At 43.9% G+C, this 19,321-nt stretch overlaps 1 protein-coding gene across 2 annotated transcripts in view; it reads left to right on the forward strand.

Annotated features, from left to right (window-relative positions):
- MYOM2 (myomesin 2) overlaps window positions 1–19,321 on the forward strand; it is a 578,568-nt gene that overhangs the window by 321,433 nt on the left and 237,814 nt on the right. For both annotated transcript variants that reach the window (XM_069606094.1, XM_069606095.1), the window contains 2 exons: window positions 7,807–7,928; window positions 16,854–17,041. In XM_069606094.1, the coding sequence (XP_069462195.1) occupies window positions 7,807–7,928; window positions 16,854–17,041 (310 nt within the window). The remainder of the gene's footprint in view (window positions 1–7,806; window positions 7,929–16,853; window positions 17,042–19,321) is intronic.

Below are 19,321 nucleotides of genomic sequence, written 5' to 3' on the forward strand. Positions count from 1 at the left end.
ATTATGTGAGGTGGAAACCTGTACCTCCCATACACATGGTCATCAGGCATCCCAAAAAGGCTGGTTCTGGGTGTAAAAATTCTGGCCCTGACTATCCTCCTCCTCCTCCTGCGGTATCCCACGGCCACTGCTGCTAGGAACGGTATGTTCATCCTGGCGTCTGAGCTTGTTTGTAGTTTGCCTGCACTTTTATGCTGTTTGGGTGGACGTACACCTACTTCCTGCTGGCATACGTGTTTCCGGATTGGCCACGTTCGATTCCATGAATACGTGTTGTAGGCAAGCGTGTAAAACTTCCCTCGCACCCCTGGAATACACGTACCCAGCCCAATCGCGTGTGAAACTTCCCGCGCACCCCTGAAATACACGCACACGCTCCCCCAGGCCCGATCGCGTGTGGAACTTCTCGCGCACTTCTGAAATACACGTACCCAGCCCAATCGCGTGTAAAACTTCCCGCGCACCCCTGAAATACACGTACCCAGCCCAATCGCGTGTGCAACTTCCCGCGCACCCCTGAAATACCCGCACCCAGCCCAATCGCGTGTTAAACTTCCCGCGCACCCCTGAAATACCCGCACCCAGCCCAATCGCGTGTAGAACTTCCCGCGCACCCCTGGAATACACGTACCCAGCCCAATCGCGTATGAAACTTCCCGCGCACCCCTGAAATACCCGCACCCAGCCCAATCGCGTGTTAAACTTCCCGCGCACCCCTGAAATACACGTACCCAGCCCAATCGCGCGTGAAACTTCTCACGCACCCCTGAAATACACGTACCCAGCCCAATCGCGTATGAAACTTCCCGCGCACCCCTGAAATACCCGCACCCAGCCCAATCGCGTGTTAAACTTCCCGCGCACCCCTGAAATACACGTACCCAGCCCAATCGCGTGTGAAACTTCTCGCGTACCCCTGAAATACACGTACCCAGCCCAATCGCGTGTGAAACTTCTCACGCACCCCTGAAATACACGCACACGCTCCCCTAGGCCCGATCGCATGTGGAACTTCTCACGCACCCCTGAAATACACGTACCCAGCCCAATCGCGTGTAAAACTTCCTGCGCACCCCTGAAATACACAAACCCAGCCCAATCGCGTGTGAAACTTCCCGCGCACCCCTGAAATACCCGCACCCAGCCCAATCGCGTGTGAAACTTCCCGCGCACTCCTGAAATACACGTACCCAGCCCAATCGTGTGTGAAACTTCTCACGCGCCCCTGAAATACACGCACATGCTCCCCCAGGCCCGATCGCTTGTGGAACTTCTCGCGCACCCCTGAAATACACGTACCCAGCCCAATCGCGTGTAAAACTTCCCGCGCACCCCTGAAATACACGTACCCAGCTCAATCGCGTGTGAAACTCCTCACGCACCCCTGAAATACACGCACATGCTCCCCCAGGCCCGATTGCGTGTGGAACTTCTCGCGCACCCCTAAAATACACGTACACAGCCCAATCGCGTGTAAAACTTCCCGAGCACCCCTGAAATACACGTACCCAGCCCAATCGCGTGTGAAACTTCCCGCGCACCCCTGAAATACCCGCACTCAGCCCAATCGCATGTGAAACTTCCCGCGCACCCCTGAAATACACATACCCAGCCCAATCGCGTGTGAAACTTCTTGCGCACCCCTGAAATACACGTACCCTGCCCAATCGCGTGTAAAACTTCCCGCGCACCCCTGAAATACACGTACCCAGCCCAATCGCGTGTGAAACTTCTCATGCACCCCTGAAATACACGCACATGCTCCCCCAGGCCCGATCGCTTGTGGAACTTCTCGCGCACCCCTGAAATACACGTACCCAGCCCAATCGCATGTGAAACTTCTCGCGCACCCCTGTAATACACGTACCCTGCCCAATCGCGTGTAAAACTTCTCGCGCACCCCTGGAATACCCGCACCCAGCCCAATCGCGTGTGGAACTTCTCACGCACCCCTGAAATACACGCACACGCTCCCCCAGGCCCGATCGCGCGTGAAACTTCTCGCGCACGCGTGTTCCCGAAACCCGTAATACACGTTCCCCCGCTTTGCGTTTTCTGTTTGCCAGTCCGGTGAACTGGTCCAGGGTTGGCGCAGCCCTTGGCGATGGTTTTGCGATCTTGATGGCTTTTCCTTGTGCGAAGGCGTTCTTGGGGGCGTAACTGGCGCTGCTGCAGGCTCGCTGTGCCACGTCTGCTTTTGGAGGCGAGAATCCATGAATACGCTGTGCGCGGAAATTGATTTTATCACACGCGGCTGGCGCAGACATTCGCACCGGCACGCTGTGCGCCAGCCGCGTGCGACACTTTTGTGAGGAATTACATGAATCGGCCTGTTAGCGCCTTACTACGAGGTCCCTTTGTGGGACCTGACCTGAACGGCTGGTCTAGACCAGCCGTTAAAGTAGGGACCCGCAAAGGGACCTTGGTGCTAAGTATGGTACCGCAATTTGCGGTACTGTACTTAGCGCCTTCCCCAATCCCATTGAGCCCTATGGGGCAAAAATGGGAATGGGAATGGGGAAGGGTCAATGTTCAATGGGGAATTACCGCCCCGCCAACCTTGGAATGGGGTGGTAATTCCCCATTGAACATTGGCGGACTCGTTACGATACCGGCACCAACCATGGTGCTAATAGCGCCACGGTTTAGCGCCAGTATCGTAATGAGGGCCATTGTGTCAGCGATCCACTTGGTCTACGTGCTGTGACACACTTCCTCATCCACCAAGTTTGTTTCTGTCATCACCTGGTAAAAACCAGCAAACCTGCTTGGGTTGTCACTAACTAAATCAGAATGAGGTAATTATTTATCCTAAATTGATGTGACTGCGCAGGGAACAATATGAAAGGCAAGGCTTAGATGTTTTCTTTCCACCCCTCTTAACTGAGATTCTGAAGGGGTATTCCTTAGTCGTACATATATTTCCCTAAATTAGGCGACCTTCAGGGCACCTTGGTTTGTGGTTAGTGAGGTTTCTACTCTTTCATAGATGGCCAAAGAGTTTAAGATATTGAACGTAAATGATTACTTTTACGCGGGCCTGAGAAAAACCATCCATATTCCTCCACCTCTCATAGCCATTGCGTGCTTTAATGTTGCCTATCAGCAGAGTACTTACAAGGCCACAATCAGAGATGGATATAAAATAGAATTTAGAAATAAAGAATAGCAGTAATGCATGGAAACAGTCCTGGAAGAAATGTAAATTCCTGCTCTGTTTGCACACTGTGATCTGAGATTTCAGCTTCGATGGTTGTACCAAGGAAGCACCTTTCTTTGAGGAACCTTAATACTGGGAAGTCCTGCAAAGCAATGATTCCCTGACACTGTGTATAATTCACAGATTATCAAAGGATAATCCATGAATGCCTTCTGCGGTTTACTATGTTACATTACACTGGGCACGTTCTGTCAAACAGGACACAACGATGGTACAATACATATGAATGTAATCCATACTAAAATATTGTCACACATTTCACAGCCAAATAAGTGGACAGTCAATATATAATCACGTATACGAAGGAACTAAAGCCGAACTATTGTACTCCTTACCAGTAATGTTTAAACAGTGGTTTAGAATTCATTAAGCCACAGGTTGGAAGAATTGCAATAACTGGACTGGAAATAGAATCATACTTCAGAAGGTTCCATGGCTTTCAGCTCGCATACAGTATAAGTGCAGGTGAAGGGTGACAACAGAATAGCCCAGCTACCAGATAACACATTGCCCAATATCGATTCATGAAGAAAGCTATCCGATGAAGGGCTCAGACAAAGACGTGCTGTATATGCTGTCAAATCCACTTCAGCCTGTACCTGCAATTGGCAGAAAAAACTTCACAGGCAGAGGAGAATGCACTTTAATGGCTCGACAAATCAGCTGAAGCTGAGGCGTTTTCTATCAGTGGAAACTCTGTGAAAAGACAAAAGAAGATGTTCAGAATGGAGCAGATTGGCGCAGTCAAACTTAACGGCAGGAAAGGCGGGTTAAGGGGGCATCCAGCACAGACAAAGTAAGTATGAATCAGAGAACACATTGGCCACCTCCTGTCCCCCAACCCCCGGAAAATATGCTGTTCAGCTAGCTTGCTGTTGGAGAGCAATCAATAGACCGGATATGGATTCAAAAGATAGAAGTGCTTCCGAGGAAATATGCATAGTACACACAAGAGAGACAAGTGTACATCAACAATCACTACAATGTTGTTCCTCGTGAATACGGGAGCAGTGGCTGTCTGAAAGCTCCTTCCTTATCCAGTAGTACTTCTGCCTGGCTTGATTCATGCATCTACGCGGTCTAATATATTCATAAAGAGTGCGCTGCAGTATAAACCCCAGTGCTGACCAATGTGCGAGGGTGGCTATTGGAGTGGCATAAAACAACGGGTGTATATTACCAAAATGCATCCAAGGCTGCAAATACAAAATGAGAGAGCAAGGTTTTGTTTAACAGCTGCCAACCTATTGTTGTTATTATCATCATCATTATTATTATTATTATTGTAATTATTGAGTGCAGACCCAGCTGTAGAAGCAACTGAGTGCTTTTCAGAGGTATACACCAATTCAGATACATAACAGAGGGCTTTACAGAGGTGTACAGCAGTACAGATGCATATCACTGCAGTTTTTAGAGAAAATAACACAACAGATATACAGCGGGGGAAGGATACATAGGGGCACAGAGGAGGGGTACAACTGTATCAGGTTGCGGGAGGAGGGAGGCAGGCGGCATCTAGGAGTCAGGTGGCACAAGGGGCGACGTGATGGCTTAGGTGTTGAGGAGAGGTCCTTGAAGAGGTGGGTCTTGAGTTCTTTACTGAAATGTATGATCGTGGGGGTGTGTCTGACGCTGACAGGGAGGAAGTCTTGGGTTGTAGGCAGAGAAGGCTTGTTTTCTGGTCCTTTCCTTTTTGCAGTGGTGGATTTCAAGTTTGCACGTGTCCTGGCTTCTAGTGATGCACATCCACCGGAGATGCTGAATTTCTCTGCGAGGTAGCTGGGTGACTTCAGGGTGACTGCCTTATAGATGATGCATCAAGACTTGAAGGTGATTTGTGCATGCAGTCGGAGCCAGTGAAGGTCATTGATGGCAAGGGTGATGTGGTTGTATCTTCATAGACCCATAAAGAGACATGCAGCCACATGTAGGATACTTTTCCGGGGAACAAGGGAGAACAACAGGAGGACTTTGAGGAGTGCATTGCCCCCATTCAAGTGGGACAGGACCAGTGCTTGAATGGTGTATTAAAGCTGTCTGTAGGGAGGAAGGGCTTGACTTTCGCAGGAGGGAGAGCTGATTCCAAGCTGTCTCAGTTCTCTTAGCCAAGTGTGTCTTGAAAGAGAGGTGTTTGTCGATGTGGAACCCAAGGGACTTGGAGCAGGAGGTGAGCTGTATGTCTGGGTGTTCGGTGTTGTTGGTGAGGAGTAGGAATTTTGTTTTGGAGAGGTTGAGCTTAAAATGTCCACTGGACATCCAAGACCATATCAGGAAGAGGCATGTTTTGAGCTTATGGATGTCCATGATGGAGTCGATCTTGAGGTGTAGCTGTGTGTTGTCAGCATATTGGTGGATGTGGATGGTGTGTGTAGCTAGGAGGGCTCCCAGCGGCTCCATGTATAGATTGAAGATCACAGGGGAGAGGATGGAAACCTGCGGGACTCCACAGGAAATCTAGAGGAGTCTATCTGAACAAACTGCTGGTGGTAGGTGCGGTAGGACTTAAACTAGCATTGGACAAGGTTGCTGATCCCCATGCACTGAAGTAGTGTGACCGTAAGCGCCTGGTGGTCTACTGTGGCTAAAGTGGCCGAGAGGTTGAGTAGAATTAGGAGGCAGGGGTGGCCATTGTCAAGGATGTTGAGGGCATCATCAACCACCTGTATAGTTGCTTTCGCTGTGCTGCATCTGGGTCTAAACCTGGATTGGTAGTTTTGGAATAGATTACTAGTGTCGATGTGTTGCTGCAGTTGTGGTTGAAGGGGTGATAGTTTCCTAGGTTTTCGGGATCCAAACTGTGTTTCTCCAGTAAAGGCAGGGTTTGTCATGTTTTTAGGGATGATGGGAAGGTGCATTCAAGTTAGGGAGCTGTTGATGATCTCCAGATACGGAAGGAGAGGCTCTTCTGAGAGAGTCTTGAGGATGGATGCTGGGAGGATGTTGTCTTTATATGATGTGGCTTTGAGGGTGGCCTGGGTTTCTACCAGATCCTCTGTTGAGAGTATTTTTAATGCTTTCCAGGATGTGGAGATTTCATGAGGGGGGACGTGAGGTGGGTCTGTGGATGCAGAACTGGTGTCTATGTGCTGGCAAATCTTGCTGATTATTACGATGAAGAAGCTGATGACGGCAATGGATTTCTTTATGAAGTGTGGTATGACAGTGGCAGGTAGCCAGTTGACAAAGTGCTTGACCTCTTTGAAGAGGCCTCTGCTTTTGTTGTTGGCTTCTGCTATGGTGTTTTGATAGTAGGAGGGCTTGACTGTGTTGATTAGCTCTCAGCGGTTTGCTCAGAGTTCCTTGAGGAGCGACAGGTTGGATGCGGTCCTGGAGCAGCGCCAGGTTTTCTTTTGTTTCCTGATGACTCTTTTGCTGTGGTTGAGTTCTTGCGTTACCAGGCTGCTGGCAGTTTCGGTTTGCAAGTGCACTGTTTGGACATGTTACACATTACAAGCAAAACTTTGGGTGAATAAAGTGTCCCTCTTGAAATGTCATTTCCCTGTACCATTGTTGAGATATGCTTCCATTCTTCTGTTTAAAATGTGAGAATCTTGCGTTTGTATCTTACTTTGTAAAAGATAAGCACAGCTCTGTGTGTTAATTTCAAATTTGCTCATTTATCATGTGACTACCATCTGATGTAAGAGACTCTGGGACTTCAAAATATACTATTTTATACCTTTCTGTGCATGCACATGTTCTAGGAAATATTTTCCAACCAAACCATGGTAATATTATTTATGGTAATGCCCAGTGCATGCATTCATTCTGTCCAAGGTGAAGTGCCATGTTAGCATCTTGATCTGTTGCCTTCTTATATTGGTGTCCGATCCGATGCTTTAGGAGCAACATAGCAACACTTTGTTCCCCAACACTAGTGTTTCACAGGCATCACCCTAGAGTTGGTTCATTTGTATGGACCATATGCTCAGCGCAGCTTTGAGAAAATTGTTTCTGAAATTCACGGTTCAAATATTCTAATCATAATCACGCATTAGGACATTCATAACATTCCTAAACTCACAAATGCCAATTGCGTTTTCTTATTGAGGTAACACATTTTCTTTGATATATCTGAAAATAGAAAACACTACACCGCACTGAACCAGAAAATATCAGGCAGCACAATCAATAGTGAAATTAGGAACGACTGACCTTAAGAGAGTTATAGGCTATCAATCCATCATAAAGACAACACATTTGTCAAGCATTAATTACCTCCACGTCCACCCCTGTCTCGTCACAGTCCTTACTAAATGAAGGCTGCCTGCCTTCCTTTATTAAGGACTGTGTTGAGATGGGTGGGGTGGGAGTATTGAAGATTGCCATACGTAATCAGCCACCTCAAATATTACAAGCTTAGCAGAACTTCAGGAATCAGGAATGAGCTCATAATAATGTTAGCAGACTCGGCCTAACCTAGCAATACTATTGCAAGATGATCTTGTGTGCTTTGTCATCCAACCAACTGTGCAAATATTATTTTTGAAACTTATTTTGGCTGTCAAATGTAAGATGTTCTTATAAAAACGTTGTTGAGACATATTCATGTCCTGTGATTAATCGACTGTATGCCTTCTTAGGTTTGTTGTTCATGGTTTAGTAACTGGAGAGAAGTATATTTTCCGTGTCAAGGCTGTTAATGCTCTTGGTGTCAGTGAAAATTCTCAAGAATCAGAAGCTATTGCAGTACATGCGGCCCTCAGTAAGTACCTGGCAATGACTTTTATGCTTATCTAATTTGCAATGTTAACATGAAAAATGTACTAATTTAAGAGGTTATAAATTAACTTTGAATATTACATTTGTAATGGTGTGTTGGTTCCTCTCTGTCAATTTCTTTAAAGTGGTGTCCATTGCTTGTTTTAATTTTTGCATTGGCTAAAAACTGTCCACTTAGACTCAAAGGCTGTTAGATTGTAAAATGTAGAGCAATAATTATATGTACAGAAATAAATTGACTTTCACTGCCTACTTTTTGAATGACGACTTACACTGAGCATTAGAGCTTAAAACACCACCCCATTTTGGAGGAGTGATCTCCACCATGCAATGCTTGACCGTCTGATCGGCGCGTCTTGTTTTACGCCTGCATGATATTTTCACACAGGCATAACCCCAAATGGATTCCTATGGAATTCACCTCGGTTTTGCACCTGGTTAATCTTTAATTAGACAGAGGGCAAAATGAAGTAGTATAAATGAGTTCACATCGCGTTTACTCTTTGCTTGTCCGCTCCAGCGTGTGAAGGTTTACAATTACATGAAGAGCCCCCAAAGGCACTTAAGTGCAAACGTTGGTTGTCCACTGCAAAATAATTAGATTTTTTAGAAAATGATCATGTTTGCTTTAAATTGTCTATATAGACACACTGGGCCTCATTACGGGTCTGCCGGTAACCGTGCAGGTAAAACTGGCAGGTTGCCGCTGGACCTGTAATGAACTACCAGGGCCTGACTTCCCGGTATCACCAGGGTATTCTTACCCCAGCGGCCGGGATGTCAGGCGCCAGTAGTTTTGTAAGACCCCATTCCTATGGAGACGCAAAGGACTCCATGGGAATGGGGACCATGGAGGCACCGGCACCGTTAACAACAATGCCAGTGCTTCCGTGAAACTCTGCTGATGGGTGCCGTTCCGCCCGCCAGATCTGACCCTGGCAGGCGGGAAGGCACCCGCCAGCAGAGTCGTACTGTGCCAGTCTGAAAACACCAGTGCCAGTGGACTTAACGGTACCAGTGTTTCTGGACCGGCACAGTCCTAGTGAGGCCCGCTGTCAAAAACATTTTATAAAAACAAGTTGGCCACAAAGCATTGCAGATGTTCCTTTTTGGGTTTGGTGTAAATCTGTACAGTTGTTCTTTAAAAGTTTGATTGGGAAGAGTGTGCCCTGATCCAAAATAATCTTTCGTGTATCTCCCATGGTGTATTGCAGCGTTGAGACTTTTCATAAATGAAAGTGCTTCTTTGTTCTGCTTGATGAGAGCGATTACCACAGAAATGCCACTGGAAGATGAAAAAAGAAGAGTGCTCAAAACAGGATTTATGCACAAAAGGGTTGGCCTCTCATTAGGGCAGAGTTGGGAATGGGGAAAAGAATCAGATGTGCAGTTGGAGAGTTTATGGTGGACTGGAGACTCAATTTTGTGGCAGAACAATTTTGTCATCCTCAGGATTCCCAACAGATTCCTTTGGAAACGTTGCAAGATGCACTAGGAAAATAAGTGCACCACAGGAATCGGAGCAAGCAACTTTATAGTAGGAGAGGGTTAGGTAGGATTTAGAAATAGGCAGGTAGAGGGTACCTAGAAAGGAGGAGGGGGTACATGGAGAGTGGCAAAGTCTAGCAAGTGGAACCCAATATGAAAACCTCAGTCATGCTATTGTAAAGACATGCCAAAATGTAAGATGATTCTAAGTTACACAGTTTGAGAAAGAAACGATACACTATGTTATACTGGGTTGCACTTATTAGAATCTACGGGCTTCATCACACGTTGGGCAGTATCTCGTCTGTAATACCGCCCAACTGTAATAGAGTTAGCGCCGACCGGTCCCGCTGTATTATCGCCAGATCACTGGTTGCACGTTAACGGTAAATCCCCATTACTCGTTGGGTCCATTGGATCCGATGGGGCTTTTTCAGCGCCAATACTGTGCGCTAATACAGTCGGCAACAATACAGGGCGCTAAATGTGATTTTCACCTCCAGAAAAAATCTAGGGGTAAAACAGCCCAGTTAGCACCCAACTCATGATAGGGCCAGCCCTTAAATGCAGTGGTCAAACCGTTACCGCCGCATTTAAGGGCTACAGCGCACCTTGTGATGAGGCCTTACATGCAACACTTTGGATGAATAAAGGGGCCCGCTTGAAATGTAATTTCCCTGTACCAGTGATAGGAAATGCATCCCTTCTTCTCTATCGTCCCAATTGTATGACCCAATTGATAGAGGGGACATGCAGGACTGAATTTCTTGCATACTTCTTCCTGAACATGTCAATGGAGTTAAAAATGGGAGAATCTCTCGTGTCTTTCTTTCTTGGTAAAAGATAAGCACATCTCTGTGTGTTCATTTCTAATTTGCACATATATCATGTGGCCACCATCTGATGGAAAAGACTCTGGGACTTCGAAATCCTACCAATCTACCATCTCAGTATAATATTTTAAGTTAGGCTAATGAAAAGTATCAAAACATGTACTAACACAGTGCCAAACCCTTTCTCTGCACATTTTAAAATATTAAAAGATATTTTTTGGACCTGGCCCTCATAACTCGAGAGTAAGTTGCACATTTGTTCAATGGTTTGAAAGTTATAAAGCATAAAACCTTATTTCACGCATTAGTTTTCCTGAGGGGAAATGTGCATTCACTGAACAGGCCAACAGCGTAAACCACTGGATGGCTTTGCTTCAAATGGCTTTGCTTCAAATGTGTAGTAGAAGTTGCACACAGTGGTGCAGATGTGTAATTTCTTGGTTGGGTGCAAATCCAATACATCGTTTTTTTTTTTAAGGTGGTGGAGAGCGGGATGAACCCTTTCACAAAACGCTTCCGTTCATCTCCTATCTTGGAAGGACCATAGAATGTTCAGAAATGAAAATCTGTCATTGTTTAGTTGTGGTGGGCCTGGGCCAACGAGAAAATGTGTCTGACCTCATGGAGCCCTGAACATGCCACAACAAACGCAAGGTCCATCTGAAATTTGATATTGGGTATTTGTTACTTTTTAGGTTATTGAACATCAAGACAAAGCAGCAAAGGCTGTTAGTCTTGCAGAGGCCTGCTTCGGGCCAGGACCATCATGGGGGAGCATTGTGGTTGCTGCAGCCTAGTCAGAGCTCTTTAACATCAGATGCCTCTAATTGACAAGTGGCTACTTTTGATGGTTTGGACGGTCATGGGGGACTGCAGAAGGCTATGCTATGGGCAATGTGACAACAGGCCCTGTCTCTCATCACAGTTCTCTAGTTTGCAGTGATGTACTTGATTTTTTAATGCATGATGTCATCTGTGATGCCGGGAGGAAAGCTGAGGGGCAACACGCTTGCCTTGGATGCAAGACGACATGGAGAAACACAGGTTCAATCCCAGGGTCCGTGCTTAGAAACCTCTCGGTATCAAGCTTGTCATAAATAACCAAGTATAAATAATGTCATCAGTGTGCTTAGGGGCTAGGCAATGGAAGGGGATTAGACCTAAGGTGACATAGATTCCACCACTTGCCAAATTTAAAAGGTTTTGTTGGATTAAACCATCCCCTTAACTTCACAAAAAGAGGCTGGCTTAATGCAAAAAGACTGAAATTCAGAAAGTGTGGGAAGCTGTAGCAATTTAACGTTGAACCCCCTTTGTGCAGCCCATGAGCACAATTGCATCACAATTCACTAGTAAGATTACAACCTTGGGTAGTACAGTAAATGATCTATCCTTGTCCTCATAAACCTGTGTCTTCGATACATGTAACCATACTCCCTCATTAGTTATCTTAACAGACCACCTGCTATAACCTTTACCTTTTCACATTACTAACATCTACATTTTGCTTGTTTATACCGACAGTTAATTTGGCTTGATTTGAAAAAAAAGGGTTTAGGAAACTGTTCCTTCTTATTTGTGTTAATAACCTTTTCTGGTCTGGTATTTCTTTCACAAGAATCGGCCTCACTACAAGTGTGGCAGTGCGGAAATAAGGGTGCCCGTAGCAACGTACCGGCACCCTTTCCGGATCGCCACACTACAAGTCTCACTGCAGGGGCCGTGGGCCGTTATGATCTGCAGATTTCACCTGGCGGGTGCAACAGTCCACGTAGGCAGGCATGTCACGGAAGCACCGGCACCAATAGCAACGGCGCTGGTGCTTCCGTCCCCTCACTCCCATGGAGTCCTATGAGACTCCACGGGAATGGGGAACAACATTTTCCAGCGCCTGACTTCCCGTCCCGCCAGGACTAGTAATGTCCCAGTGGCACCAGAATATCAGTTACTGGAAAAAAGTGTTACGAGGCTGGCAGCAACTGCACCAGCGGGTTAGCGCCAGGCTCATAATGCAGCCTGTCTTCTTAATTCTTCATCATGCACTGAAAGACAATAATGATGTCTTTTAACATGTCACAGCATCCATACAGACCACCTTTCAGCATATCTTGAACGCTAGAATTGCAACTTTGGGAATTCAACATACTGGACTGGGTATCATGCAAAGAAGTATTGATTTGAGGACAGAATGATAAAGGCACTAGACTATCTTTTAATTGTAAATGTTCATTCAATACTGTCACACTCTGGTGCGTAAGAATACCATGATTGTAAATTCACAGTATTTTTTAAACCTATTTTGCACTTGTCTCCATGCACTCTATTTACGAAAACAGCAATATGCTTTTTAAATGTTGCATCTCTCTTGCTTTAAGCTGAGATCTGTTGTGCCAGTTATGTCACTGATGATGTCAAAGGTGTTGTCTTACGTGATGTAATCATTGATGCCTGTTACTGTGCTCTAGTTTCCAGTGATGTCATTAATGATGTCATATGGGATGGTATCACTGACATCATGTGATGTAATCAGTGTGCAGCGGTAATGGAGCACTGCAGCAAGGAAGAAGTGGGTTTAATACAACAGATTACTAATTGGGCACTGGGGTGGGGATGAGAGAATTTTGGCCAATGGAGTACCAGTACGAGGAAGAGGGAGGTGGGGGTTATTCAACAAATGAACTAGGACAAGTGGACTGGCAGTGATGCTAATGTAGTGGATTACTAATGGGGAACTGGGATGAAGAAGTGTGAGGTGGGTTAATGAAGTATTGTGACATGGAAAAGATAGGTAGCAGTATTGTAATGCATTACTAATAGATCACTAATAGATAACTGGGTCAAGGAAGGAAGGAAGAGGAAGGTGGGGTCATATAACACATTCCTATTGGGCTACTGGGACAAGGAAGAAGGAGGAAGGAGGTGGGGGTAATGCAATGGATCACTATTGGGTGATTGGATGAGAAAAAGGCAGGTAGGGTAATGATGGAGCACTTGGAAGAGGGAGATCGAGGTAATGAAGTACACTGGGACATGCAACAGAGATGCAGGGGTAATTGAGTACTGAGACAAAGAAGAAGAAAGTGGAGGTAATGGAAGAAATTGCTAATGGGGTACTGGGACAGGGAAGAGACAGGCAGTACTAATGGAGTACTTGTATGAAGAAGTGGGAGATAGCGATTATGCAACATATTACTAATGGTGTGCTTGAACAATGGAGATGGATGAGGGGGTAATCCAATTGAATCCTATTGGGGTATTGGATGAGGAACAGAGAGTTGGGGTAATGCAAGGGATTACGCATGAGGAATGGAATGAGCAAGTGGAAGATGGATGTAATAAAACAGATTACTAATGAGATACCGGGATAAAGAAGAGGGAGGTATGGGAAATGGAGTACTGGGATGTGGAAGCAAGGGGAAGGGTAATGGAGTATTTGGATGATGAAGAGGAAGGTTGGGTAATTGAATGTTAGAACTACCAATAGGGAGCTGAGGCTAATATAACTGATTACTACTCGGGTATGGGGAGGAGGAATGGGGAGGCAGAGTAATGCAATGGATTACTATTGGAGTACTTGGATGAGGAAGAGGAAGAGGAACTTGGGGGTAATGTAATGGAGTACTAATGGTTTACCAGGTCATGGAAGATGGAGGTTGGGTAATGCAACATATCACTATTGGAATACTGGAATGAGGATGAATTAGGTGGGAGTAATGTAATGGGGACAAATGGAGGACTGGGACAAGGAAGAGGCATGTGGTTGTAATGCATCATATTTCTAATGGGGAATTGGAATGGGGAAGAGGAAGCTGGGGGCAATCAAATGGATTACAATTTGGGCACAGGGACGAGGAAGAAGATGATCGGGGTAATGCAACAGATTACAAATGGGATAGTGAGACAAAGACGAGGGAGGTGTTTTTTTTTTTAACAGATTACTAAGGGGGAATCGGTATGAGAAATATGGAGTCAGGGTAATGCAACGGATTACCGTTGAGGTGCTGGCACGAGGAAGAGGGAGGTGATGGAAATGTAATGGATTACTAATGGGGTACTGGGATGAAGAAGGGAGAGGCGGGGGTATTGCACTACTGGGGCAAGGAAGAGGAAGGTGACAAAGAGAGAGTTGGGGTAAGGCAACAGATTATTGGTGGGGTACTGGGCAGAGTAACAAGGATATAGCAGTAATGGAAATGATTACTAATGGAGTACTATGACAAGGAATAGATGGTCATGGTTATGTGCTACTGTGAGATGAGGAAGAGGGGGTGGCAATCATTTGACAGATTACTAGTGGTTTAGGTTGGGTTAATGCACCAGAATACTATCGGGTGCTGGGACGAGAAAGAGGGAGGCCTGGAAAATGGACTAATGAGACAAAGAAGAGTAAATTAGGGGTAATGGTGTCCTGGAATGAGGAAGAAGAGGTGGAATACATTTAGATTTTCTGAAACTATATCAAAGAATACTGAAAACATGAATCAGAACCATTGAGCTTCTGTTGAGCACCTTTTTTAATTTCAAGACACAAATTAAAGCTTACCCATTCTCAAACAATATTATCCCCTAATACCAACCTCCCACACATTATAGGTTAATTTACAAAGCAGACATCCCTAGATTATAATAAAAAATATTGTATCCTAAATTCATTCAAAATACTTCTCTTCCCCCTACTTTAATTTACTGTGCATGCCACATCTCAATATTTCATGTTTGTAATGTAATTGCTCTTTTCTTTTGCCACTCGAAAATGTATCTAGATCTCAAATCTAGATCTCAGGAAAATAAAATAAAAATCTACACTATCCGCAGGCACACACCTTCACATATCCTGCTCTTTTACCCTGAATACATGCTCCCCTGCCTCAAAATTACCCTACACACTTATATCGTTTTAGGACTGTTTTAAAAAGGAATCTATATTCAAATCTTGATTTTAAAGATTGCGGATTTCAGAAATTGAAAGCCTTAAATCCAGGAATGCATCATGGTATATATGGCTAACGTTTTGGGAATCACACTCTGTAAAATAAAAAATAAAAAATACTTGTCAGATTTACACCAAGCCAAAAAAGGATTTCCTTCTAGCGCTTTGTGCCCAATTTGTTTCTTATGTAACAAAAATCAGTCAAATGGTTTGGACTGTGCACCGGATCAAAAATGTGAAATTTTTTCTATTAAGAAACCAATGCAAAAAGTGAAAAACCCACCCTTGTTTTGAACATTTATATCTTTTGAAACACAGCATGGATGTATATGGCATTTTCAAGTTTTGGGTAGCACGTGCGCATATCTGATTTTGAAAATCTCGTGCTGATCCAATTTATTATTCAAAGTTGTTAGACATAGAATTTTCTAAGGATGATGGGTTTCACCTTAACTGTAGGCCAACTAGCGTCGCCCTACAGTCTACTCTGTGTGTGTATACATGTGTATGTCTGCATATATATGTAAAAGTGCACATAAATATGTATATATACATATACGTATTACTTGGCTTATATATAATAATGCGTTGTTGATACATGGCAGCTAGCAATACAAAAATAAAAGCTTGTAAATAATGTTCTTATTACAGGCTAGTTGTGTCTTCAATACTGACCTGTAATCGGGACATAACAACCCCAATGCTCGCCAATCAGTTATTACTCTTCAGTTGTGATGTCACAATGCCTGGTGCTTGAGCCACCACATAGCTGATCTTTATTAACACTTTACATGTTTTTTAAATTCCCTTCTTGTAAAATAGCTTTCGATGACACTTTGCAGCCATTAACCGATAAGGAAACCATGGTAGTATGTTTATTATGTGCACTGCTAAAGGTTAACCCATGAGAGCAAGAATCTGCAAGTTATTACCTATTTTAAATCACACAAAAATAAAATATTTTAGAAGAATTTCATCCAACTGCTTAAACTATATTCCTTCAACAAAGTTAGAAACAGCATATTGGTCTGTTTTTAATCTAACCAGATTCTACATCCATTATATGTATCAACAACTGGAACATCTCTTAGATTACAATAAAGAGGCCAGTTATTTAAAGGGATGAAAGTGTATGATCATGTATTATAAGGAATACAACATACTCTACCCAGTGGAAAAAAGGATATTGCAAGTCACCTCAGTCACCTCAGTATTCCGTGATCTTTTAAAGGAACCCAGCCTTATGCCTTGTTCCTCTATTTGTCCACGTAATTCCTCTGTTACTTTCAATAGCCTTACAATGTACCACAGGGGGAACTTTAGCCATTATTTAATATTTTAATATACAAGTATTATTAAAAGTCTTGTGAACAAATGTCAGATTAACTTTTCAAAACATCCACCCAAGGTTCAGCAATGACGAATCACCTGAAATGTGAGTCATTTGGCTTTGATATTGTCCTTCTCTATGGAATGGATGCAACTTTTCAAAGTTGAAGTGTTGTGGGGAGCTGACAAAGTCAGAAGTTATTACAATTGGAGTTGCAATAGAATTCAAACACGTGTCTGAACGTATTTTGGATTGCATTGACAATATTTAAAATTACTGCTCATAAATCTACCCAACATATTTAATACAGCCTACTTTTCCCTACAGCCAGCCCTTCTCATCCTTATGGAATAACTCTTCTCAACTGTAATGGCCACTCAATGACCCTTGGCTGGAAAGTGCCAAAATTCAGTGGTGGATCGAAAATCAATGGTTATTATATAGACAAACGCGAAGTCAATCATCGGAACTGGCACGAAATCAATACCAGCCTTATCAAAGAGAGACTTTTCACGGTTTGTATCGTACTTTTTCTTTTTATGCAAACATGGCATTACTAGTATACATTCTAAGAATATCTGTTTTTGGAAATGTTCATAATTCACCATGTTTAGCTTTACATACAGAGAAAAGACAGAATTTCTCATTTACATAAAATTATGTTTGTAATGCAAATGTTTATGATAGTGCAAAAATGGAGAAACATGGTGTGTTCATTGTTTAGGCAATATGACCGAAGTACCCAAGGGGGGGGGCATTACCGGCTAGTTAATTCCCCCAGAGCCATAGTTAGAAGCCCAAGCGAGTGAAAAAAGGTAAAGAAAAGAAAAAGGGCTGTTGCAGACTGAGAAATGTAATCCGTTTTCCCTTTCTGTGGCAGCCATAATAAACAAAGCAAATGGCCTTCATGGAACGGAAGAAGGCACTACTGTGTGTTTGGGATGGTCGGAGCCTCCCGCGGAGAGCAAGAAATATTACATTGCATGGTCAATAATGGAGTATTAGATTTGTGCATGAACTTGAGAAATTTGGTGTTGCAGATTTTAGAAGCTAAGGAGGCTCATATGCAAATTTGATTGTGCTTGTGAAATCATGGGGTGGAGTAAAGCTTGAGAAGGCATTAGGTTTGAAATGGTAGGGTAACAATACATTTTATAGTGTTTTAAGACGCTATGAGAATGGTAACAAAAAAAAACGATCTAAAGAGATCATTGGCCTCTGCTACATCTTCTCAAGAAGTGCAACAGCCTTGGAGGTCCCTATCTGCTCTGAGAAATCTCTGCCACGCAAATAATGGCTTGGAATGCTAATTGGCCATCAATGGGTCACAAGAAGCTTTTTAATCATATTTATGTGTACAGTTCAAAGAACTTTCACACAATACAAATACAATTACTTACATACATAAATACATACATCGTTACAACATTTATCATTACATTTATAAAGTAAGTACCTAATATTTCAATTTTATAATACATATTACACTAAGAGTGCCACCACTCATAGGGATTTTATAGGTCAATTTTGCTGTATTCCAGTTACTGTATACCTGATTTGTTAAGCCTGTCAAGCTTCAACAAGGCTGTTAACTCCTTCCAGACCTGATGAAGTGCGATATGCACAGATTTGTTCTCTGTGTTTAGGCAATTATACCAAAAACGATCACTTTTAATGTTATCATAGTTTGCACCATAAGGACCATTTGTCAGGGTGGCAAGGTTGTTATTGTTGGTCCCACTGCTTTCCTTACCAGGGAGTCTCAGTAGTGTGCAAATAGGAGATCATTTTACTTTTAGGTATAATAGGCCTCTTCTTTTTAAGACTGGGCTATTAAAGATGTCAGGCCCAAATCTAGCCTTATTATTTCTATTGGTACACTGGGGCCCACTCCAAGGACACACCTCCAAAATATTCCCTCCAGGACCTTCAAGCAGGTCAAATCTTTCATGCATATTGCCTCTAACCCATATAGGATAGCTGCACAACAGCTTTACCTGTATATAGTCAGTATACCGTGTAGACTGTAGCCTGATTTCTCTCTGATGTACCTGCAATAACTTGGGTCAAGGCAATAGATTTTTGTTTCTTCTCAGCAATAATTGCTGAGTAGTCACAGTCACAGCCGCTCATTAAGTCCAGGCCCAGGTACATGAAGTGGTGTACTTGCTCTATGTGAGCACCCTCTACTATCATTTTTGCTACCGCTGTGTTTCTAGGAGAATAATGCATATATTTTGTTTTTTCAAAGTTGATCTTCAAACCATTCTCACCCGCATATTTACACAATGCGGTTAGAAAACCCTTTAGGCCAAAGAAGGTGCGATCACACAGAACAAGGTTATCTGCATATAACAGACATTTCAGCAGGACTCCAGCAATACTCGGAGGGCAGTTAGCGACCTGTCCCAAGTACTCAGACAGGTCGGGCAAGTACAGGTTGAACAGTAGGGGAGCCAAGGAGCAGCCCTGTTTAACTCCCCTCTCTGTATGAATGGCCTGCATAATTGCCCCCCCCCCACTATCCATCCTAACCTGTACCACTGTCTCTTCATGCAAGTTTTGCACGGCATATAAGAGATCTGCAGAGCAGCCTTACATTTCAAGTGTTTGCCAGAGTTGGTTTCTATCTACTGTGTCGAATGCCGACCAGAAATCAATCATAGCTATGTATAGATCAGGGTTGCCCTTGACCTTAGCATCTCTGGCAAGCATATCAATCAGCCAGTGACAGTGTACAGTCCCGGGGCCCACCCTAAAGCTCATCTGGATGTTGTTTAGTATCTAGGCTGTTT

Source organism: Ambystoma mexicanum, chromosome 4p (genome assembly GCF_040938575.1).
Source record: "Ambystoma mexicanum isolate Mex_15411 chromosome 4p, UKY_AmexF1_1, whole genome shotgun sequence".
NCBI lineage: Eukaryota > Metazoa > Chordata > Amphibia > Caudata > Ambystomatidae > Ambystoma > Ambystoma mexicanum.